General features: G+C 43.1%; 1 protein-coding gene across 4 annotated transcripts in view; it reads left to right on the top strand.

Moving 5' to 3' along the window:
- CCDC39 (coiled-coil domain containing 39) overlaps positions 1-26,171 on the top strand; it is a 127,973-nt gene that overhangs the window by 74,652 nt on the left and 27,150 nt on the right. For all 4 annotated transcript variants that reach the window (XM_056565279.1, XM_056565278.1, XM_056565277.1 and 1 more), the window contains exons 8-16: positions 6,831-6,934; positions 8,788-8,920; positions 11,647-11,841; positions 13,035-13,199; positions 14,742-14,879; positions 16,075-16,283; positions 21,600-21,723; positions 22,032-22,191; positions 22,313-22,419. In XM_056565279.1, the coding sequence (XP_056421254.1) occupies positions 6,831-6,934; positions 8,788-8,920; positions 11,647-11,841; positions 13,035-13,199; positions 14,742-14,879; positions 16,075-16,283; positions 21,600-21,723; positions 22,032-22,191; positions 22,313-22,419 (1,335 nt within the window). The remainder of the gene's footprint in view (positions 1-6,830; positions 6,935-8,787; positions 8,921-11,646; positions 11,842-13,034; positions 13,200-14,741; positions 14,880-16,074; positions 16,284-21,599; positions 21,724-22,031; positions 22,192-22,312; positions 22,420-26,171) is intronic.

Genomic DNA, 26,171 nt, shown 5'->3' with positions numbered 1-26,171 from the left:
TCAGCAGTCAGCGAGGTAGAGCCGTTGCTAGTGGATACGACCTGGTTGCTACTGCCGCAGCAAGACCATCCCGCTTTGCGGCGGGCTCTGGTGAAAACCAGTAGCCTCTTAGAACCGGTCCACCAGCACGGTCCACGCCAATCCCTCGCTGACACAGAGGATCCACTACCTGGAAGCCGAATCGTGACAGTTTATGTCTGTCAGTGTAGTGTCCAGAGCATGGAGGCGCTACCAGGAGACAGGCCAGTACATCAGGAGACGTGGAGGAGGGGAACAACCCAGCAGCAGGACCGCTACCTCCGTCTTTGTGCAAGGAGGAGCAGGAGGAGCACTGCCTGAGCCCTGCAAAATGACCTCCAGCATGCCACAAATGTGCATGTGTCCACTCAAATGGTCAGAAACAGACTCCATGAGGGTGGTATGAGGGCCCGACGTCCACAGGTGGGGGTTGTGTTTACAGCCCAACACCATGCAGGACGTTTGGCATTTGCCAGAGAAAGCAGGTTCACACTGAGCACATGTGACAGTGTCTGGAGACGCCATGGAGAACGTTCTGCTGCCTGCAACATCCCCCAGCATGACCGGTTTGGCGGTGGGTCAGTAATGGTGTGAGGTGGCATTTCTTTGGGGGGCCGCATAGCTCTCCATGTGCCTGCCAGAGGTAGCCTGACTGCCATTAGGTACCGAGATGAGATCCTCCAGACACCTTGTGAGACCATATGCTAGCCCATGTGGCTGGAGTGTGTCAACAGTTCCTGCAAGAGGAAGGCATTGATGCTATGGACTGGCCCACCCGTCCCCCAGACCTGAATCTGATTGAGCATATCTGGCTCATCATGTCTCGCTCCATCCACCAACGCCATGTTGCACCACAGACTGTCCAGGAGTTGATGGATGCTTTAGTCCAGGTCTGGGAGGACATCCCTCAGGAGACCACCTCATCAGGAGCATGCCCAGGCGTTGTAGGGAGGTCATACGGGCACGTAGAGGCCACACACACTACTGAGCTAATTTTTTACTTGTTTTAAGGACATTAAATCAAAGTTGGATCAGCCTGTAGTGTGGTTTTCCACTTTGATTTTTTGAGTGTGACTCCATATCCAGACCTCCATGGGTTGATAGAGAAATCTAATTTATCGGCTCCATTGGGGGACACAGACCTTGGATATATGCTGCTGTCACTAGGAGGCTTGACACTATGGCAACAAGAAAAGTCTGCCCCTCCCAGCAGGATATACCCGCCTACAGGCACCTGAGCTAATCAGTTTTAGCTTAGTGTCTGTAGGAAGCAGACACAGGTCTGGTGCTCTCCAGACCTGGTTGCTTATTTTTCTTATTTTTGAGATTAGGGATCTATAGTTAGGATTTTATCTCCCTTTTCTTTCTTTATTTTCAGGTGGGGTCTCGGGAACACAGCGTTCACTGTTTCCCCATTTGCGAAGAAGGGGCACAGACATCAAATCATATACTGTCAACCCCTTGTCGCCTACAGTCAGCACCTGGGGTAGTACCTCTGGGTCCGGGTCCCCCTATTTTCCCTGCTCGTCTCGCTGTTTCAGCCCGGCAAGATGCAGGTGACTAAAAGCTGACTGAAGACTTCATGAGGTAAGTTTTCTGAGGACAAGGTGAGTATTCTCTCTCCCTTTTTCTTTCAGGTTTTCTGGATTCCCAACCTCTGCAGTCCCCCTATTTGGAGACCACTCCTTTTTATTCTTTCTAGGGAAACCCCTGCTCGGCCATTCTGAAAGAGGGGGATATTTTTCAGTGGCGTAGGACTGTTTTTTTTTTTTTTTTTCTTCCTTCCCCATCTCTTACAGTATTCAGCGCCTGCCTGTGCGCATGTGTCGGCATTTCCGCTTCGGCCGCATCTTCTGCGATGCAGCCAGAGTGCCGGAGTCTATTCATTCTGTCGACAGCGCTGTCTGCGTGACTGATCACCTTCTCCGGGCCTCACTCTCTCCACTAGTTCGGCGGCCTTTCAGTTTTTTTGTTTCATTATGGCCGTGGGACTTCTCTGCCGGAACTTAGCCCCGCTCCCCCCCCAGACAAGTACCTGAGGCCCTGGTAACCTATCATGCCTGCATGGGCTACAAAACTAAAATGCCTTGTGGCTCGGCTGAACCCATTTGTCCTGCCTGCACCACTGCGCCCCCCAGGCCCTTCTGGTATATCTGCCCACAACGTTTCCCCATACCCTGTGGGCTTTGCTTTCCCTCAGTTATGGGTGTCTTCCCTCTCTGTCTATTTCCAAGTTGGCGCAGGTCTCCCTTTCCGTGTTGACTGCATTGGAGAAGTTCTCCTTATGCCAGCCCTCCTGAGATGCTCGCTCTCCTTCTCCTTATTTTAGGCGCTCTCTCAAGCGTCTTAGGAGTTTCTCCTCTGGCTAGTCTCCAGAGGCCGCAGGCGGGAATAGGCGTTCTCCTCATAGCGATTGCCCCTCTTCTCCGACTCCCCCTTCTAAGGGCCACACTCCTGGTCGCCCTTTTAGGTCTCCAGATCTGCGTACCAGGTCAGTTTCACCTTCATCCAAGGCTGCCTCCACCCGCTCCCACTCTCCTGGGGATCAACTGGTGCCAGAAAGTTAAACAGATTTGTATATTACTTCTATTAAAAAATCTTAATTTCCTCTGTGGTATTCAGCAGCTAATGTGTACTGGAAGAATTATTTTCTTTTTGGAACACAGTGCTCTCTGCTGACATCTCTGTCCATTTTAGGAACTGACCAGAGCAGAATATATTTTCTATGGGGATTTTCTCCTACTCTGGACAGTTCTTTAAAGGAGTACTCCGGAGCACACTTTTTTCATTTTATCCCGTCCGGGCTGCAAAATAAAAGAAAACACACTTTATCTTACCTGCCAACGAGCCCCCGGAGCTCCGGTACAGGTGTTCGGTCCCCGGGCTGTATTCTTCTTACTTCCAGTGATAGGCTGAAGCTCCGTGTGACGTGCCGGGCTAACAGGAAGTAAGAAGAATACAGCCCGGGGACCGAACACCTCTACCGGAGTGTACCGAAGCTCCGGGGGCTCGTTGACAGGTAAGATAAAGTGTGTTTTCTTTTATTTTGCAGCCCGGACGGGATAAAATAAAAAAAGTGTGCACAGGAGTACTCCTTTTAAAGGGACAAAGGTGTCAGCAGAGAGCACTGTGGTCATGATGTCAGCAGAGAGCTCTGTGTTCCAAAAAGAAAATTATTTCCTCTGTAGTATTCAGCAGCTAATAAGTACTGGAAGGATTAAGAATTTATAATAGAAGTAAATTACAAATCTGTTTAACTTTCTGGCACCAGTTGATTAGAAAAAAAATTCCACCGGAGTATCCCTTTAAGGCTCTTCCTCCTGGAAATCGGAGAACCATTCAGGCCGTTTTGCGGCCAAGGTGGGCACCCTTAAGCCTACCTCTGCCTTAAGGGACGCCCCCACCCGCAGGGGAGGGCGTCTGTCACTTTTCCGGGACAACTGGTCTGCACACATGCAGGACTCCTGGGTCCGAGATTTCATTTCCAACGGCTATCTGATCTAGTTTGCTTCCTTTCCGAAGGATCGCTTTTTTTATTCGCACCCCCCTTGTACCCCCTCTGTGGCAAGGGCCTTTCGGGGCGCGCTTCGGTCCCTTATCGCTCAGGGAGTGATTATACCAGTTCCTCCCAGGTAGCGTTTTTCAGGTTTTTATTCCAACCTGTTTGTGGTCCCCCAAAAAAGGGGGTTCCGTTCGCCCGATCTTGGACCTGAAGCGCCTCAACCGATATCTACTCCTCCATCATTTCCATATGGAGTCTCTTCGTTCGGTGGTGGCATCCATGGATCAAGGGGAGTTTCTTTCCTCGATGGACATCCAAGATGCCTATCTTCACGTCCCCATTTTTCCAGCACATCAGCGTTATCTTCGCTTTTCAGTTCCAGAGGGCCACTTTCAGTTTGTGACCCTTCCTTTCGGACTAGCCACTGCTCCGAGGGTTTTCACCAAGGTCCTGGCTGCAGTGGTCTCCCTCTTGCGAGCACAGGGTGTATCATTGATCCCTTACATGGACGATCTCTTGGTCAGGCTCCAACGAGGGCCCAGAATCAAAGTCTGAATCACTCTTCAGACTTTGTCTCGGTTCAGCTGGAAGATCAATCAGGACAAGTCCAACCTGACTCACACCCAGTTTCTAGTCTTCCTGGGACTCCAGCTCGACACATCTGCCAGGATCCGGCTCCCATTGGACAAGCGGATGGCTCTTTTATCAGGAGTTCAGATTCTACGGAAACCTGTGCCAGTTTCCATTTGATTCTGCATGGAGGTCCTGGGCCGGATGGTGGCGGCCATGGAAGCTGCTCCTTTTGCCCAGTTTCATTATCGTACTCTTCAACCTGCTCTCCTGTCCTAATGGGACAGATCTCTGCTATCCCTCGCAGGATCGTCCTCCCCCCCCCCCCCAAGTCTCGCCATTCCCTTCTGTGGTGGCTGCGCTCCCCTCTTCTTTGTCTAGGACGATCCTTTCTGCCCCTCCCCTGGCAAGTCATCACGACGGATGCCAGTCTCAGCGGTTGGGGAGGAGTCTTCAAGGACCGGACAGTCCAGGGCTTTTGGTCCTCCCGAGAATCCCTTATCCCCATCAACATCTTGGCAATCAGGGCAATCTATCTTCGGACAACTCCACAGCTGTGGTGTATATCAATCGCCAGGGCGTTCAGCGGGCCGAAGTCTCCAAGATCCTTCTCTGGGTGGAACTCAGAATTCCATCCATCTCAGCAATTCACATACCGGATGTGGGCAATTGGGAGGTGGACTTTCCCACCGACCCAGGCGAGTGGTCTCTTCATCCAGAGGTGTTTGCGGAAATCTGTAATCTCTAGGGCACTCCAGACGTGGACCTGTTCGCGTCGGCCACAACCAGAAGGTTCCTTGCTTTGTGGCGAAGTCCCAGGATCCCTTGTCTCTAGCCGTGGATGCCCTGGTGATTTCTTGGTTGCACTTTGCTCTGCCCTGTCTCTTCCCTCCTCTTCCTCTCCTTCCCAGGATCCTGAGGAAGCTCAAGGTGGAAGGCGTCCCCGCCATTCTCGTGGCTCCGGACTGGCCCAGGAGGGCGTGGTACACAGATGTGGTTTGGCTAGTGGATGACGCTCCACTGCGCCTCCCACTCCGTCCAAACCTGCTCTCTCAGGGTCCTCTTTGCCACCCTAATTTACAGTTGCAGCATATGGCGATTTGAGACCGTGGTTTTAAGAGCCAGGGGGTTTTCTAACCAAGTTATTCACACTATCATCAGAGCGCGCAAGCCCTCTTCTGCGAAGATTTCCCACCGTACTTGGAGGTCTTATTTTCGTTGGTGTGAATCTCACGCCTTTTCCCCCGTTACTTTCTCTCTCCCATGACTTCTTTCCTTTTTATAGTCGGGGGTTGGAACAACAGTTGGCTCTCAGTTCCCTTAAGAGCCATGTTTCGGCTCTTTCCCTCCTTTTTCAACATCACCTGGCGTCCGATCCTCATATCCTAACCTTTCTTCAAGGTGTGGCTCACGCGGCCCCGCCTTACAGATCGCCTACTCCCCCTTGGGATCTGAACTTGGTTCCCGGTGCCCTGCAGAGTGCTCCCGTTGAACCTCTTAGGGACGTTCCTCTACGTCTACTTTCCTGGAGGTCACTTCTATTAGGAGGGTTTCGATGCTGGCAGCTCTATCCTGCCACTCTCCCTACCTGGTCATCCACCAGGACTAGGTTGTTTTTTTGTCCGGTTCCGTCCTTTCTACCAAAGGTTGTTTCCGCTTTTCATCTCAATGAGGACTTCGTCCTCCCGTCCTTCTGTCCGACCCCATCTCATCCAAAGGAACGTTTGCTCCATAAACTTGATGTGGTACGGGATGTTCGGACCTACCTCTTAGTCACTTCTTCTTTTCGTCAGATTGACTCCTTCTTTGTACTTACGGAGGGTCATCGTAAAGGACTAATTGCTTTCCAGTGTGGATCCGGTCTGCTATTTCAGAAGCTTGCCATTGTAAGGGGAAGACTCCACCCTTCAGGGTCTCAGCTCATTCCACTCGTTCTGTCGGGGCCTCCTGGGCTCTCCGCAGCAGGGCTTTGGCCTCGCAAGTTTGTAAAGCGGCCACCTGGTCATCTTTGCACACTATTTTACAAAATTCTACCAGGTTCATACCTTTGCATCTGCTGATGCTAGTCTGGGTCGCAAGGTGTTGCAGGTGGCTGTGGTCCAGTCTTCCACCTAGCTTGGTCCTCTTTTACCCATCCTGTGGACGGCTTTGGTACGTACCAAGGTCTGTGTCCCCCAATGGAGCCGATAGAGAAAACGAGATTTTTATGCTCACCGTAAAATCTTTCTCTGAGGATCCATTGGGGGACACAGCACCCACCCATTTTTCTGGTGTTCCTGGTTTGGTTACCTGTCCGAGGGTGTTACCTGTCGGTCCTCTCCTACTGCTCTGGGACTAAAACTGATTTGCTCAGGTGCTTGTAGGCAGGTATGTCCTGCTGGGAGGGGCCGACTGTACTTGTTGCCATAGTGTCAAGCCTCCTAGTGACAGCAGCATATACCCAAGGTATGTGTCCCCCAATGGATCCTCCGAGAAAGATTTTACAGTAAGCATAGAAATCTCCATTTCCATTGATCATTTTTGTGTGATTTTGTTGTCAGCACATTCAACTATTATGTAAAGACGAAAGTATTTCATACAATTAGTTCATTCATTCAGATCTAGGATGTGTTATCTTAGTGTTCCCTTTATTTATTTTTTTTGAGCAGTGTATATTGTCATTTGTTTCATTCATTTTACTTTGTGATCACTTTTTTTTTTTTTTATGAAACCCTTTCCTGATATTTATCTTTATATGTAGCTGGATACACTTAAAGGGACTGTTGATAGGACAGCTACTGAATTAGAAGTTATGCGGGTTCAAGTTAACAACCTTAAGAAAGAGGTCCGGAAAAAGAATGAAAGGTAATGTACACATCAGTTTATATGCAGAAATGCATAGTGTGTAGGAAAAAGTTAAACTGTAGTCAGGAAATAGATACAATATAATGGAGGACATAATCTCTTAAAGGACACTCTCTTTACAACCTGGATGTTTGTATTGTAACTATCTGTTAGGGAAACCTATGTTCTAAATAAGAATCTGGTCACACTGCCCACTTCTTTCTCCTACTTAGGTTTCATTCACACTCTGAGGGCTTCAAATAATGTTTCCTGCACTTAGGGTTTCATTCTAGCTGAGTGCATTGGAGAAGGATGGGGGCAGTGTGACTAGACCCTGCTGATGCTCCTCCATGACTAGTTATCACACACCAGAAGTGCACTCAAAGTTGTTTTTACCGAAAGTGCCACATCACAGGAAACCTATAAACAGTGTCAGAAAGCTGTTCACTACTGCTGTAGGGCAGTGGGGAACTAACAAGTTCCCTATTTAGCTCTGGTATTTACTTGTTAACTTTAGAAGACCAAAAAAAGATTAGACACAGGTCTGGAGACCCCTGTTTCAGAGTCCATTCCCTACCTATCAGGCATTGCAAAGTGAACCTTACTGCTATAAATTGACCCATACACTGCTCAAAGTACCTTACAGCAGTGCTGAACTGCATTATGATGCTTTGTTCAAATGTCTTTTGTGATGCCACAAGCTGTAAAACACATTTATTTAGAGGAGGAGAGGTGGCTGCTTCTAGTCAGGCTAGCTGCAGCCCCCTCCCGGTCAGGCTTAATTGATGTTCCTGCAGTGAACATTGCTACTAAGCGATGGCAATCAGGGCCTGACTAGGAGGGACTGAGGGCAGGGTGTGGGACACCAGGGATCTGACTATTTCCTTTTATCGTAAGGTCATTTTTGTAATGCTGCAAGATTAGGTTTTTTTTTTTTTTTTTAAGGGTACCTGCCACCAAGTAAAGAGGGATTATGTTCCTCCTTGTCTGTTCCCCTCTTCATCCTGAGTCCCCAGCACATTTTCTTTCATTTCACCCATTATTTCTTGAGTTATTCCTTTATAAAGTCTGCTCACTGCCTGTGAGCTTTTTCTGCTGCAGGGGCTCGCTCCCGCCTGCATGATTGACAGGCAGGGAGCGAGAGATATGCAGAGCTGTGCTCATGTCCTGCCACACCAGTACTTCTGGAGTCCGGACTTGTGCCAGTCCGGCACAAGTCTGAGGGTTATTGAGGGCCTGCTGAATGCTACAGAACAGAGACCCCTAGTGGCCACTTTTTCAAAGGTAAATAACTAATAGAAAGATTTTTTTTTTTTTTAAGATATACAGTATGGCAAATAGGCATAACATTACATAAGGAATAACATAGCAAAAAGTTTTACTTGATGACAGATACTCTTTAACTATTTGGTGGAAAATAGTAAACATTAATCTTCTGTTAAAGTGTAGCCCAGGCTTAGCTATGATTTGTTTGTATCACATTATACGTTCCATTTGTAGCCATTGATACAAGCATACAGTTGTGTATGGATTGTGTCAAGAGACGTAAGCATATGCATTCTTTTAATCTGTGCAGCTGCCATGAAGAAGCATGTTCTCTTTGACACCATTTTAGTAAGTGATTCCTGTAAAAAAAAAAAAAAAATGTCAATAGCATAATCTTACATTTGTATGGTGATATCCAATATCTTTCCAGTAGATCTAGACAGACAGACATAAATATTTCTGTGGTTAGAAGCAGATCAGTAAGGATTCCTGCCATAACCTGTGTTAATTGAAGATTAGTCTACAAAATAGTAAATGTTCAAGTTTTAACTTGGCATAAATAGTTAGTCACTGGGAATTAATTGCATAATTTTCAAATGATATTTTAGGCGTATTCAGGCTCAAGAATATAATGAAGGTTTGGCTGACAAATTAAATGATGTGACAGATTCGGCTCTGAGCGTGGAAGAAAGGGCACAACGTGTAGAGGAAATGCTGAAGGAACAGGAGAAAACAGTAAAGGTGAGTTTACTAAACATGTTTAATATTTACTCTTAAGTTTACTTGGATTTCATATCTCCAAAAGGTAACCATAGAGGTAGACAAGGGGGAGATTTATCAAAACCTGTGAAGAGGAAGATTGGTGCAGTTTCCTATAGCAACCAATAAGATAGTTTTTTTTATTTTTTAGAGGCTTTAAAAAAATAAAAAATAAATGAAAGAAGCAATCTGATGGGTTACTATGAGCAACGGCACCACACTTCCTCTACACAGGTTTTGAATAATTTCCCACAGTGTGCATAATGCCAAAAGTTAATTGTATGTTACATTTAGATTTAATTCAGCATACACCTATGGATTTTATTACTAATGTTACAGTCTAAACGTGAATTTGCCAATGTGGATATAATTATATTGGAAAGACATTGCGTGCAAGGTATGTAACATATCATGAATACTTAACAGGAAAAGGTGCACCACGTATGATAAAACATATGAGAGAGATACATAACGGTTGCATAGATCAGTTGCATTTTGTGGGTCTGAAATGAGTACTGCCCCCTTTAAATGGTGTGGATGGACATATATGCCTATTAAAAGTGGAAGCAAGGTGGATTGTGCGTACAAATGCACTAGTTTCTATATGTCTTAATGACGGAATGATCATTCATCTTTTCCATTAGTAAAAGAAGTACTCCGCCCTAGACATCTTATCCCCTATCCAAAAGATAAGAGATAGGATGTCTGATCGCAGCGGTCTGACCGCTGGGTCCCCATGCGATCTCCGGGCTTGCACACCGGCGTTCTGAACATTTTTGTTCAGAACGGCTGGTTTGGGCGGCCGTGGTCATGACGTCACATCACGCCCCCTCCATTCAGATCTATGGAAGGGGGCGTGACGGCTGTGGTCACTAGTCACGCCCTCTTCCATAGAAATGAATGGAGGGGGTGTGACATCACGACCGCTGTCACCCGAACCCACCGTTCTAAACATAAACCCATAAATGTTCAGAACACCAAGGTGCCGGCCCAGAGATTTGGGGGGGTTGGTCGTTCTTTGGATAGGGAATAAGATGTCTAGGGGTGGAGTACCCCTTTATTGGGATCATTCAGTGGGTCTGAAATCTTATCCTCTGAGGCCTTCTGAAAGTTGAAAGCAAAACAGCTTTAGGCCTAGCCTCCCTTGTGTCTATTATTCCTTAATATGCACTTGCACTGAAAACTTGAAATAAAGAAAATAAAGAATTAATGAAAAAGTTCTATGATGAGTTCAGTGAAATATTTTTTATCCATATGCTTATTACAGAAATATCTTGCTAAGCTGGTAACATGGGCAAAAACATGGCAGATGAAATTGGTGATAATGTAACCTACCTAGGGTGCAGAAATAATATTATACAGTGATCCTTCAGGTTACAATATTTTTAATATACAATGTTTATTCCTAGATAGTTGTAACTTGAAATCATACTATAAGGGGTTTTCCCACAATTGAAGGTTAGTACTTATCCATAGGATAGGGAATAACTTGGTGATCAGTAGGAATCTGACTACTTGGCCCCCACGTGATCAGTTTACTTAAGTGGATAACCCCTTTAATTTAGCGATGAATGGTGTTTATTTGACTTTCTCTTAATGATCTGAAGAATGGTTGGACTGTCTTTATTCAACCTTAGCACCTAGGCGACATTTGCCATACACTGCTTTCGGGAATCTGAGATTACTCTGTTGATGGTTAACCCCTTAGATGCAACCGTGAGTAGCAACCATGGCATTTAGGTGGTTATTGGACAGTTAATGGTGTGGTCAGAATTCCAATTGGCATCCCGTCGTCTTTCCCTTCTATATTAAGGAATCATTTTTTTTTTGTTTTTCTGATTGAGTGGGTAATAGGAAAGAGCAGGGACATTCGATTCTGTGCTGCACTATATATAGCACAGACATGGTTTACAGTTCTGTATATTGAGAGAAAAGAGGGGCTGTTGTGATGGCTGTCCAAACTTGACAAGACGCTCTCTTATCTCCCAGTTATGTTAAAGCGGTTATCCAGGAATAGAAAACACAGCTACTTTCTTTCAAAAACAGCTCCACATGTGTCTCCAGGTTGGTTGTGGTATTACAACGTGGCTCCATTCACTTCAATGGAACTGAGCTGCAGAACCACACCCAACCTGGAGACAGACGGGGAGCGTTTTTTGATAGAAAGTAGCTCTGTTTTTCTATTCCTGGATAACCCCTTTAATACAGACACTGTAAACAGCGAAAAGAGTGTCCAGGATTTCTGTTGCCCTGCTGCTGTTTTTTCTTCTTCCCGTAAGAACTTATTTTGGTAAAGGACACTTGGCAATATTTAGAAAATATAAAGAGCTCCCTAACTAAAATATGTCCCACCTATGAGTTAATCTGAATTATGACAATTGCTAGCATCAGGACTATCTGTCAGTGCTGTGCTGTTTTCCAGAGCATTTAGAGATCAGATACAATATGTGTCCTGTCAGGGTGGTGCATTCTGCTTATATTAACACATTTTATGTACCAAACGGAATGGAATTCATGGTGCCAGTTTGGTTACAATTTAGTCTCTGATTCAGATTTTTTGATTTGGATCATGATAGATGTTTAGACATATATTATACAGTCAATAAAATGACTATTGCCTAAAAACAAGCTTAAATGATTAAACCTGAAATGTCTTTTTCAGATATTGTGTAGAACTACCTTCATAATATTGTCATTTATCTCCACAGGATCTTGAAGCCCAGCTAAAACAGATAAGAGAGCAACATTTCAAGAAATCACAGGAGCTGCATGAGCACAAGACAAAAGAAAAGCACATGATATCAGAAATTAATGGAAGCCAAGTCTCGCTGAGAAACCTTAATAGTCAACTGCAAAAACTTGACCTGCATGCTTTAAAGCAACAGGGGATCATTTACAATCAGGTACAAATGCATGCTGGTTTTCAACCATTAAATCCCTTAAATACCATTGCTGTGATTAAGGAAAGCTAACCACATGCAGGACATTTTTTGTAATTGAAATATTTTCAAATATAGAAAGACAGCTAGAAAAAAAGCTTTGCAAGAAAATAACCAAGCATCCTAAGGGTAACAAAGGATTGGTATAATCATGATTAAGAATAGTGTTTTAAATAAAATAGACTAATTAGTGTGTGGTTGTGGAGATAATTTTATATAATATATAATTTTTTATATAGTAGAACTTACTTTTGATATATATTATATTATATGTTAGACTTATTCAAGTAACGAATATTCTTTAGAATATTGCTAATATACCGAATATTGGTTTTGTTTAAACATTAGAATGTTTGTTAAACTTAATTTTGAACCCCAAAATATATCCCTCCTATTTCTTGATTATATTTGGTTAATTGTGGCTAGCCATTATTGTGAACAACACGCATCATACTACAGTGACAGCAACTGTTGGTACCACTGCTTCTTCTTCTACCGTCTCCCTCTGGGGAGTCTGTCAGCAGTTTTAAGCCATTGAAAATGCTGACAGCCCAATACAGATATTGGGAATGGGAGGTGAAGCATACCATTGTTCCATTTTCTGGATGCTTCCATGTGTCCAAAACACAGGTTCTTCTTAAGTTCAAAGAAATTCCTATATTTCTCAACCACTCCTTTCTATGATTGACAGCTCTTGTGGTCTTCTAATTGGACGCTAGACCTGACAATCCTAGCTGATATGAGGGGCTGGGGAACCTATACAGGAAGCCCCATAAACTGAACAAGAAAAGCCCTCCTCCTGAAAGCTTACTATGGCAGCAGCCAGGAGATTATAACATTTGAAAGTTATATGACTGAGACATCAGATATGGTTCCACTCCCCTGTCTGACTATCAGTAGTTTAGATGGCTCAGAACTGCTGACTAACTCCTTCTAAATGCAATTGCATTCTTTTTCAAGTCATTTTATTGTTAGTTGTAGAACGTGAAATTTTCAGTCCATAACAAGTCTTCAGTCTGTGTGGAAAGATGTTTCAAAGGCAGTAATGTCTGGCCACAATATTATGTGTACAGCTACTCTTGCTATGGTAATTGTTACTTGCATGTGATAGATGTTTCTGGTTGGTGTAGGCTTACTGTGGATGTTTGTATGTACAGGATTTCCAGATACAGCAATTGGAACGCAAGCTAGCAAGGTTAAAAGGGGAAGTCAACACAGATGAAAAACAAGCCCTGGAAAAAAAAGTAGCTGATCTCAGTGAAACCTTTGATGAGCGAAAAGCTGCCCTTAATATCCTAAATTCTCAGCACAAGAAACTGCAGGTAAGTAAATAGATACTAGCAAATAGGTTGGAGACTTATGCTGGGAAGTGGCCGATTAGGTTCAACACTGATAAATGTAAAGTTATGCACAAAATTTTACTAGCAACTGGCAGCTGCTACCAAGGCAAATTAAATCATGGGATGCATCAAAAATGGCATTAATGCTCGTGACAGGGAGATAATTCTACTGCTGTACAAATCACTAGTCAGACCACACATGGAATACGGTGTACAGTACTGGGCACCAGTGTACAAGAAAGATATAGTGGAGCTGGAGAGGGTTCAAAGATGGGCAACCAGAGTAATATGGGGAATGGGAGGACTGCAGTGCTCAGGGTTTTTTAAATAAATAAAAAAATATGGGTTAGGAGTAATCTGAGGGGTAACTATATATAAATATATCAAGGGGCAGTACAACAATATCTCCCATGATCTATTTATACCCAGGACTGTATCTATAACAAGGGGGCATCCTTGACTCCTAAAGGAAAACAAATCAAAAATCCAACACCAGCACAGACGGGGAAGTTCTTTATTGTAAGAGCAGTGAGACTATGGAATTCTCTGCCAGTGAAAGTGTTCATGGTAATCAAAGTAACTTATTCAAAAGGGGCCTGCATGCATTTCTGGAGATAAATTACATTTACAGGTTATAGTCCCTTATTAAGGGTGCAAATTTTTGCCATAAAGTAAGCCAACCAATAGGTGGCTTTAAAGTAGACAACAGTGTCTGAACATGCACTAATATTACTATACAACACAAGCCACTGTGATAAATTTGGCACATCATCTTTAGTGTGTGTTCAAGTTTTTCCAGCTTTGTATTCAGTAATTGCTATTAAAAACCTAAACGTGTAACCACACCGGTAGACAGTCTACAATTAAGCACTAACGTGCGAAACGCGTCAGACGTTGTCCTCTGTCAAGTGTTTTCTGTGAATTTGCCAATAAAGAACAAGCTTTTAACCGCAAGCCTAGCGCTGGACAATTCCTTTCACAACGGTAGACCATCTCATCTAAGTTTACACTTTACACTCCAATGGATAGGGGATAAGATGTGTGATCGCTGGGGACCCACTGCTGGGACCCACACAATCTCAGTGCAGCCCCCGGCATTCTGTTCCGGGCGCTGCCTCAGAGACGGGGACGTGACGCCACGCCCCCTAGTGACATTACGCCACGCCCCTTCCATTCATCTCTATGGGAGGGGGGGGGGGGGCGCCAATGGAGGGGGCGTGACTGTAACGTCACGTCCCCGTCTCAAAGGCAGCACCCGGAACAGAATGCCGGGGGCTGCACCAAGATCGTGCGGGGGGGGGTCCCCAGCAGCGGGACCCCTGCCATCATACATCTTATCCCCTATCCTTTGTTTGAATAGAAGAGAAGATGTATAAAGCTGGAATACCCCTTTTTAAAGGTGTTATATAGGATTACAAAACCAGAGCTGATTTTTATTTTTTCTATTCCTAGATAACCTGTTTAGTTAGTTGTATTATCTTTTGTATTGGTCTATTTAAGTAAATTTCATTATCTTATAAACAGGCAGATGCTCGTAACATCAAACGGGAGCTGGAAACAACTGGCCAAGAGAAGGAGAACCTGATCAGCAAAATGGAAGAACTTAAACTGTTCAACAGTATGTCCGATAAAGAACTAAAAAAACTCAGGACATCCAAACAAGTAATTCATCATCCTAAAATCAATGCATGTCCTTATACAGTAGTTTTTGTCACTATAGACATACATTTTTATATTATTTCTAAGCGCCATGAAGATAGTTTACACTTCTGGCTACAGCTGGTATACAGTTTTATCCTGTGTTGCTTAGATCTATTAGGTTCTATTCAGTTTACCTATCTTTGCGTAATTGTATATTATGGAGCCTTCTCATATGTCCAAATATTAAATTTTAAGAGTAAAGTTGGTCTTTATTTTAATATCCCTTCCAAACTCATCAGCAACAACACTTAAAGGCATCAATACTAATTTTACTTTTACTTTATTATTACTTTTCCCCCCTTATTATTTTTCTAAGTCTTTCATCCTTGCTGTGATGCCTTCTACATCATACTTCTTGTCTCCTAAAACCTTAATTGTTAATAATCGATATGCATAATAATTCTTATGCCGCCTGAAGTATGAACTGTATGGTTTTTTAGCAGGCAGTATATGCTAATGCCTACAGTTAACAGTATGTGAATCTACTGTACAGGTACAAAGGTTTATTTGTACAGTTAGTCCTGTGGAGAACAATTATAGAAATGCACACAGACTAATAATTCACTAATAACTAATGGAAATAGTGGTTGCTTTGGCAAATTAGATGCAAGTCTCTGGTTGCCTTTAAAAGTTCCTATACACTTTAGTAAAAATCAGCTCACCCTGCCAATTTTGATAGAACCAGCTGACTATAACATGTATGGGGTGCGGCCTCTCACCTCCACCCCCCACAGATGATGTTGGAGGAGAGAAGGGTCAGGTATGTTGGATTTCAGCTGCCTGGCACTTTTGTTTTCTGGGAGATGAATCATTGCCATAGCTGTCTTATAGTAACTAACCCCTAACAGCCTTTAACTCTAACATTCACAGCACATGAATGGTCCGAGCATTCATGTGTATGTGTTTTATGTGCTGTCGGCTGTTTGAACAGTCACCTGACACCTATTAAGGATTCCACAATTTTGTATACATGTACTATAAATGATCTAGTAAATTGACATATTGTTGAAGTAGAATGTTCCTTGGGATGTTGACATGGAACAGTGCTTTTAAACGAAGCTCGGGTGGATAGGTAAAGGCTAATTATCAGATTGAACACATAAAGTATATAATTTGGGATGATCTCTTTTCTTTCATTTGCATATATATTTTGTAGGATTTAATGGTTGAAGACAATATGCTTAAACTGGAACTCAAGCGAATGAAAGACATGCTGTACAATAAAGCGGATGATGTGTTCTCCTTGGAAAAACGCAAGTTGCAGTTGCAGGCAGCTATGAAAGAACGGGCCCAAGAGATATCAATACACAAAGAGATGCTGAAATCTCAGATACGGCTTGCAGACCAGGAAAGACAGACTATAAGGTATCTGTATTTTTGGTTAAAAGGGGTTGTCCAGCTACAAAAAAAATCTTAGATAAGAGTGTAGGATAGCTATAAAAAATAAATTAAAAAAAAGTAATAATCGCCTGCCCAATTTGTCATGTGGAGGGCGGAGAAACAGACAGGAAAATGAAAGCTGGAGATCGCGCTGTCGAAGGAGCCAGGTAAGTTATAATATACTAGCTGAGTACCCGACGTTGCCAGGTTTTTCCTTCCTAATCCTTGTTGGGGAGGAAAATTAACAGAGGAGGAAGCTTTTGACTTCATATTCCGTCCTCATATATTGTTCTCATATCCCAACCCCATATCCCGTCTCCATATCCTGTCCTTATATCTCAACCTCTTATCCCGTCCTCATATATCAACCTCATGTTCTGACCTCCCATCTCGAACCTCACATCTCGACCTCATATCCCTTCCTCATATCCTGTCCTCAGGTGGGAGTGATTTGTGTTGAAGATATTTTGAGCTGAAAATAGAAGGGGACGTGGCTTTGGGAGACTGGGCATGATTTGCAAGCCAGACCGATGCACAAAAAGGGTAGATAATAAAAGGGGTGGGGCTTAAAATATGGGCGTGTCTTTGAGATGGGGTGTGGCTTGCAAGCCGGATTGACACATTCACCAGGAGATGCGGAGCTTGTGGAGTAAGGTACTGGAAGTCCCAAATACTTGCATGGGACTTGAAACAAAAACCCATCTTTTATATAAGGGTGTAGGTAAGGGTTAATTCAGCTATCTTATCTTTTTATTTGACATATAAGTAATATGTGTAACAGGTATTATTGAAATATCTTCAGCCGCACGGAAGTCATGTGGAAACATATATTTAAAAAATTGAAATTAAAGCTCAGGGTCAATGAATATTGGATGATGATATATTTATTATAATAAAATATACATAATAATTAAAGTATGTGCCGAACCTCACAGAGCCCTTGTGGGTCGGCAAATACACAATAAAAATTCACAATAAATATACAAATATAATATGGCAATTGTAACTAATATCAACAGGTATTAGTAAAATTCATAAAATTTTAAAAAATATAAGTGTCCACAGTATCTGATAAAACAGCCAAAATGATCCACAGTGACCGATAAATCAGTCAAAATTATCCAGTGTCCAATAAGCCACCCGAAAAAATAGAGATATTCTTGAGAAATTGATCTAATAGTTCAGATGGTGGGTACCATGAAAATAAAGTGCATATTAATTTCTTAGTAGTTTTGTTCAAATGAATCCCCCTGTATATGAATATTTGTACCGTATATCCCGGCGTATAAGACTACTTTTTAACCCCGAATTTTCTTCTGAAAAGTCGGGGGTCGTCTTATACGCCGGGTATTGAGGTCCGGGATAGGGAAACTTCTGATTATCTGCCCAGACCGGCTCCCGTGTGTGGTTGCAGGCGGGGGCCGGCAAGAGCAAGTAAAAACTAATACTGTATACTAAAAACCAGGGGGCCTCCAACTGTTGTGAAACTACAACTCCCAGCACGGCAAAGGCTGTCCGGGCATGCTGGGAGTTGTAGTTTTACAACAGCTGGAGGCCCCCTGGTTTTTAGTATACAGTATTAGTTTTTAGCTGCTCTGGCCGGCCCCCGCCTGCAGCCACACACGGGAGCCGGCCCGGGCAGATAATCATAGGTATTCCTATGCCGGACATCCCTGTGTCCCGAAAAATCTTTTAGGGACATAAGGATGTCCACCGGTCACTTACCATTCCCCGGTGGCGAGTGTCCTCCTGCGATCCTCCTTCGGTACTTCTGCGGTCCAGTCCTCCGTCTCTATGGTTGTACGCACGGGACGTCAGTGACGTCATGTGCCTACAACCATAGAGGCAGAGGAGCGCAGGACCAGGAGGACCGCAGGAGGACGCGCGCCGACCGGGGCCTGGTGAGTGACCGGCCGTGCTATCTTAAGTGATCCGGTCACCGCTCCCCGATCCCGGCACCTACTGCTATGGTCCATAGGCCATAGCTAGCAGTACATGGTGACCCGGGTCAGAGGAGCGGTGATCGGAACACTGTGGGGGCAGACCAGTACAGACATACAACCTGCAGCCATACACTGTATATGGCTGGAAGCTGTATGTCTGTTGGGGGGAGCTGCCAATCTAATGTGGGGGGAGCTGCCTACAAATGTGTGGGGAGCTGCCTACAAATGTGGGGGGAGCTGCCTACTATTGTTGGGGAACTGCCTACAAATGTGTGGGGGAGCTGCCTACTATTGTGGGGGAACTGTTGACCTAATGTGGGGGGGAGCTGCCTACAAATGTGGGGGAGCTGCCTACTATTGTGGGGTAACTGCTGACCTAATGTGGGGTAACTGCTGACCTAATGTGGGGTAACTGCTGACCTAATGTGGGGTAACTGCTGACCTAATGTGGGGTAACTCCCAACCTATTGTGGGGGAGCTGCCTACTATTGTGGGGGAACTGGCAACCTAATGTGGGGGAACTGGCAACCTAATGTGGGGGAACTGGCAACCTAATGTGGGGGAACTGCCAACTTAATGTGGGGGGAACTATACTGCCTACCTAATGTGGGGGGAACTATACTGCCAACCTAATGTGGGGAGAACTGTACTGCCTACCTAATATGGGGGAACATGATGCGTACCTAATGTGGGGGGAACTACAAGGTACCGTACATCGCGGTAGGAGGGGTAGTCTTATATGGCGAGTATATCCCAAACTCTATATTTTAACTGTAAAAGTTGGGGGTCGTCTTATACGCCAAGTCGTCTTATACACCGGCATATACGGTAATCCGATGTATAAGTTCTGGCTCTTTATGCAAAGAGCCCGCTGCTAGAGACTGGGCAGTCTAAACGATATACAGCGATGTCTGAAGTGAGCTTATAGGGAGGATACAATGTTGCTAGACAAGTGATACAATGTATGCATAAAATTGTGTAAAGGGTTTAGTTCTCTTGAATAAAAGACCTTCTGCTAGAGATTTTGCGGTCTCAAATTATGCAGTGGGTTTTGGTGGGCAAACAAACAGGGGACTGAAGCGCTTCATAAGTACAGCATAGCTGTATACATAGTACCTGATGTGGCGCTGGTGGTCCCGGCTTAGTGTAGATGATGGTCGGCTGTTAGAGACACGGCTTGTCTCAAAAGATACAGCAAATTGTAGAGGATCCGATCCTTGTATCGGCTCTGATAATTAGCCCGGTGTAGCGTATCCTCGTGGCTGGAGCGTTGCGCATAGGTTTGATGTGCCGAAAATTGAAGGGTCCTGTCTCTGGGATATTGGCTGTATGGAGTGGCACTTAGAAGGGAAAGCTGGACGCATTTCAAGTCCTCCGTAGGACTTTTCCTCAGCAGCTAAAAGTAAAAGTCTGCCACTACCAGGCAGACAAAAAGCATTTTTAATATGTAAAAAAGTCCCTTTAAAGTCCCATACAAGTCTATGGGAAATATGTTACTGCATAACTTCCAAACGGCTGGAGATATTTCGATAATACTTGGTCACATGATACTTATTTGTCCACTTAAAATATAGGATAGTTAATTTAACTCTTAACTACCCCCATTTGTGAGGTTCTGGGTTTTTGTTTAAAGTCCCATGCAAATTAATGGGAAATATATATTCTCAAATGTATAAAGGGTAGGAAAGGCTCTTATCAACTAGTTTCCTGGGACCCGAACTACTAAAATAACACCTATACCCACAGTGTAAAAGGCAATAAATAAAAAATGGAAATTGAGGCTCAGGGTCAAATATTGGATGGTGATATGTTTATTATAATAAAATATATATGATAATTAAAGTGTGTGCCGAACCTCACAGAGCCCTTGTGGGTTGGCAAATACACAATAAAAATTCACAATAAATATACAAATATAATATGGCAATTGTAACTAATATCAACAGGTATTAGTAAAATTCAGAAAATTGAAAAAAAAATATATAAGAGTGTCCACAGTATCCGATAAAACAGCCAAAATAATCCACAGTGTCCAATAAGCCAGCCGAAAAAATAGAGATTCTTGAGAAATTGATCTAATAGTTCAGATGGTGGGTACCATGAAAATAAAGTGCATATTAATCTCTTAGTAGTTTTGTTCAAGTGAATCCCCTTGTATATGAATAACTCTTCCTTCAAAGCGCTCGCTCCCGCCTGTCTGATTGACAGGCGGGAGCGAGCAGAGCAGTGATTGAATTTCGACTCATTGCCAGGCTTCAACTAGTCGGAATTCATTATTGACGTCACTGCTGAATGCATTCGGCCACTAGGAGGGCGACCCCTAGTGGCCGAATTTAAAAGTGATTGTAAACTGTTTTAAAATCACTTTTTTTTTATTAAACTATATTAGAGATGTTGTAGTACTTAAGTACTACCACATATCAATTTTTTGTTTTCATGACAGTGCCCATTTAAACAAAAACCCTGACCCTAGCAAATAGGGGTGAGTAAGGGTTAAATCACCTCTCCTATGTTTGTTGTTGACATATAAGTAACATGTGTGCCAAGTTTCATGTTAATATCTTTAGCCGTTTGGACGTGATGTAGGAACATAAACAGATATATACATACACACACACATTGAGTTTATATATAACTCAGTATAGAGGAGGAGAGGTGAGTAGACCCACCACTTCTCCTGTTCTGTATACTGGGTTACACCCAGTATACAGGACAGGAGAAGTGTCGGGCCTACTCACCTCTCCTCCTCTATTCGGAGTTATATATTATAACTTACCTGGCTCCTTCGACAGCACGATCTCCAGCTTCCATCTTCCTGTCTGTTTCTCCGCCCTTCATTGTCTTTACGCTTGCCAGTCAGCGTGGGAAGCCGATGAAGTCGAAACTCTTTTTACACATGTGTCAGAGTGTTGTGCCTCCTCAGCACAAGTCCACAAGGTGAGCGAGCACTTTACCAGTCTTCTGCCCACTCTGTTATGCCTATGATTCTACACAGGGAGCGCTCTGTGTGTTTTTTTTTGTCTTATCAATTTGTCATAAGTCCTTTCTGATGGTTCCCGGTCTTGGCTAAGCAGTACTTTCTGTTTTGGTTTCAATACTCAGGAAGCACTAGCCGAGGCAGGTAACTCATTGACTGAGCAAGTTTTTCTTGTAAATTGAAAAATTAGAGATCAGAAGGCAGTACCTTTTTAGCTATCTGTGTTGTTGCCATTGACTTTTATTTTACAAGAAAAGGATCAATTTGGATCTTGTTCTTTATCAGGACAGAAAAAGGACCCTTGCATCACTGTTGCATTCTATTTGAATGGTCAATTTGCCCAACCAACAACATGTAACTAGCTCTTGCCTCTTTATACAGTCTAGAACTTCATGAGAGAATGGCAAAAGTTGATAAAATGAGAAAAAGATTTGAAATAATTACTATTGCAATGATGCCACCTGAAGGTGAAGAGGAGAAGTCACAGGCATATTATATCATAAAGGTAAGAACAGTCCCTACAAATTTAGAATCATATGGATGTCAAAGGAGAACAGTTCCCAATACTGAAAACTGGGGCAGACAGAAGCTGAATATAATGTTCAGCCCTTATATCGAGTAAAGGGCTGCATTTTATTGCCTTTTAATTCATTAAACTATGACTACTATATAGTATAATATGAAATATTTACTATGGCTTCTAATGAAACATAACCCCCTAGTAAACTCATATTATTGGAATTGTAAGAATATTTTGTACCAAATAAGAATTACTCTTGTGAAAACTTTGCTTAGTATAATGTCCCTTTTAAGGCTGCACAAGAAAAGGAAGAACTTCAGAGGGTTGGTGATGAGCTGGATGCTAAGATTCGCAAGTCCGAAAAGGAAATTGGTGCTTTAGAAAACACCCTTCAGGTCATAAATGGCTGTAACAACTCCTATAGGAAATCCTTTAACAAAGTGACTGAAACTAGTAAGTTTTATATTACAATATGTGAAACATGTTCCCAATGCAATTCTATTAGTGAAATTAATACGCTCTGTAAGTAGTTTTGTTTTTAATAGTTACATATACCTGTTTAACTTAACCCTAGGTGAAGAGTATGAAGCAAAACTTCAACTAGAAGAGCAAAAGAAAGCTGCTGAAGAAAAGTACAGGTACAAGAGGAGGCAGATAAAGGAGATTCAGGAAGACATACAGGTGAAATGTTTGTAAATGCATTTAAAGGTTATTTCCATGTCATTTACATAATATACTTATATAGTAAATGCAAGACAAAAAAACTATAGGTTGTATTTTGTGCTTAGTTTACTAGATCCTGCTCTTTCTCTTCATTGTTTAGTGCTTGTTGTCTATGGCAACAGTGTCGCCACTTGTGCAATTCGTGTGCAGTATGGGTGGGCTCGGAGGAGAGTACCTGCTAGGGCTTGTGCAGTAACTTACTGCCAGACCACCTTTCTGCAGTACCATTCAATGGTAGGGGACAGCTTTAGGCACAGTATCCTGGAGCTGTCACAAAGTGCAATAGACTTACGGAGCTACCAATGCTGTGTCCTCCAGTCTCTGCATTGTTGCATATACAAATTCAATGTTTTGCATTTGTATATGCAGATATATACAGTCATGGCCGAAAATGTTGGCACCCCTGAAATTTTTCAAGAAAATGAAGTATTTCTCACAGAAAAGGATTGCAGTAACACGTTTTGCTATACACATGTTTATTCCCTTATTCCCTGTGTATATTGGAACTAAACCAAAAAAAGGGAGGGGAAAAAAGCCAATTGGACATAATGTCACACCAAACTCCAAAAATGGTCTGGACAAAATTATTGGCACCCTTAACTTGATATTTGGTTGCACACCCTTTGGAAAAAATAATTGCAATCAGTTGCTTCCTATAACCATCAATAAGCTTCTTACACCTCTTGGCCGGAATGTTGGACCACTCTTCCTTTGCAAACTGCTCCAGGTCTCTCTTATTGGAAGGCGCCTTTTCCCAACAGCAATTTTAAGATCTCTCCACAGGTGTTCAATGGGATTTAGATCTGGACTCATTGCTGGCCACTTCAGAACTCTCCAGTGCTTTGTTGCCATCCATTTCTGGGTACTCTTTGACGTATGTTTGGGGTCATTGTCCTGCAGGAAGACCCAAGATCTCGGACGCAAACCCAGCTTACTGACACTGTGCTGTACAGTGCGACTGTGTTCTTTTCTTTGTAGGCCTCATTCCATTTTCGGTAAACAGAATGAAGTGCTTTACCAAAAAGCTCTATCTTGGTCTCATCTGTCCACAAGACGTGTTCCCAGAAGGATTTTGGCTTACTCAAGTTCATTTTGGCAAAATGTAGTCTTGCTTTTTTATGTCTCTGTGTCAGCAGTGGGGTCCTCCTGGGTCTCCTGCCATAGCGTTTCATTTCATTTAAATGTCGACGCATAGTTCGCGCTGACACTGATGCTCCCTGAGCCTGCAGGACAGCTTGAATATCTTTGGAACTTGTTTGGGGCTGCTTATCCACCATCCAGACTATCCTGCGTTGACACCTTTCATCAATTTTTATCTTCCGTCCATGCCCAGGGAGATTAGCTACAGTGCCATGGGTTGCAAACTCCTTGATAATGTTGCGCACTGTGGACAAAGGCAAATCATGATCTCTGGAGATGGACTTGTAACCTTGAGATTGCTGATATTTTTCCACAATTTTGGTTCTCAAGTCCTCAGATAGTTCTCTTCTCCTCTTTCTCTTGTCCATGCTTAGTGTGGCACACACAGACACACAATGCAAAGACTAAGTGAACTTCTCTCCTTTTAATCTGCTTTCAGGTATGACTTTCATATTGCCCACACCTGTTACTTTCCCCAGGTGAGTTTAAAGGAGCATCACATGCTTGAAACAATCTTATTTTTCCACAATTTTAAAAGGGTGCCAATAATTTTGTCCAGCCTATTTTTGTAGTTTGGTGTGGCATTATGTCTAATTAGCTTTTTTTTCCTCCCTTTTTTTGTTTAGTTCCTATACAGCAAAGGGAATAAACATGTGTATAGCAAAACGTGTTACTGCAATCCTTTTCTGTGAGAAATACTTCATTTTCTTGAAACAAATCTAGGGATGCCAACATTTACGGCCATGACTGTAGATAACAGTGCAGACATAATAGAAAACACACACTTTACCGCAGCACCTGTTTCATAGGCAGGATCGTAGCTGCTCAACCTTTATAAGAGCTGTGACAGTGCTCTTGCTCAAAGGCACTGCCATCTATATATGTAAAAATATAGATAAGTGGATCCCGGATACTCTGAATATGCACTCTTCAGCAACGGGGGAACTTGGGAATCCTTACAACCACACTTTCCTTGTGTGGTTGTCATGAGCAGGGATCTTCCCACATACTGGTTATTTATTAGCATTAGGAGTGTGAACGTTCAGACAGGACTTAGCTGTCACTCAGAAGTAAACATCCCATCCACAATAAATAAAAAAAGAATCAACACAATTAGTATCTAACTATCCATCTACCCTACCCTGTAAATAATAATAATACAAAAAAAACAGGCCCTTACACATATATGTAAAATAAATGGAAAAATATAAAAGTTTTATATGGGACAGATTATGGTGATACACTAATTAGCAGATTATGGTGATAATTTTTTTGTTTTTTTTTTGTTTAATTTCTTCCAATAATTTCATCCCAGAGATGTTTTTTATTGTTTAGTTTCTGATTACATTTTAGGGTAAAATAAAGGGTGCCATTAAAAAGCATAGTAGGTTCCTCAAAAATAAAGCCCCCATACGGCTCTGTCATATAAAAATGGTCTGCATTTTTTTTATTTCACTTTTCACTCCTGCGACCTTGATAAAATTTGCACAATATGAACCATGGTTGCACCAACTCCTAGCACTCCACTCCCTCTAAAAGGGTATGTATACACGTAGGTATTTTTGCTGCATTTAGGTCTAATGCTCCAACTTCCTATGCCCATTTCCAATCGTATATCCTTCTTTCATGTCAACCGTGCAGTCTCATATATTCTTATCTCCCCGTTCTCTTTCTGACTCTCATTTTACTCCTTTACTTACCCACCCCTGTGCTTCTTCATATTTCCCACACACTCCACTGACTCCTGATTATCATTTTTTCTTTTTTTGTGAACAATATTATAGTTTTTATTCTCTGTCCTCTGCATCCCCTTTCCTTTATTCTTTAAGTGCTGAAAATTGCAACAGGCTTACACAGTGGTGTGTGTGCGTGCACCTGATCATGAATTTTAGTCCTTACATTTAGCTCCTCCTATATGCCGACATGCCTTAGCCTTAATACCATTTTAATGTTTACTATTGCCTGGGGATGTGTGCTGTCATGTTACGCATCACATTGGCAAACAGAGATGCCTGCAACCCGGAAACACACTCAGCGGGACGCACACTGCCCGCTGGTTACCTCTACCCATATATAACCCCATTGATCCGATGCATCTGGCAGGGAGCCATACCCTACAGTATGGAGAGCACGCCTGGCCCATCCTCCAGGCACCTCCATACACTGGACCATTGTCTAATATACCAGAACCAATCTCCTGGGAGGAGATTTCAGGGGAGAGACATCCTTTGACCTGTGGATTCTGTAGCTATTGTTTTTCTTAACCCTTTATGCATCTTACTATTTAACCTACCCATTAGTCCCCTGAGGATAGCTACCAACATAGCTTGAAACGCACAGGGTTCTATAAAGTAGAGCTTTCTAGGGTTTTTTCCAAAGAGGTAGATCGGGTCAGGGGTTACCCTTTTTAGGGAAAGTGCCCTGTTGGTTCCCTGTACGAGCAGGATAGTCTCAGAGCACTTATATCTGGGAAATTTTTGCTTTGTCCTCTACACATATACTTGTTCTAAATACCTACCCGCTGGACCTGTTAACATTTGGATGGATTGACCACATAGAGGCTCCAAACC

The sequence above is a fragment of the Hyla sarda genome, chromosome 3, assembly GCF_029499605.1.
Source record: "Hyla sarda isolate aHylSar1 chromosome 3, aHylSar1.hap1, whole genome shotgun sequence".
Lineage (NCBI taxonomy): Eukaryota > Metazoa > Chordata > Amphibia > Anura > Hylidae > Hyla > Hyla sarda.
This window is presented reverse-complemented; position numbering and strand designations above follow the sequence as displayed.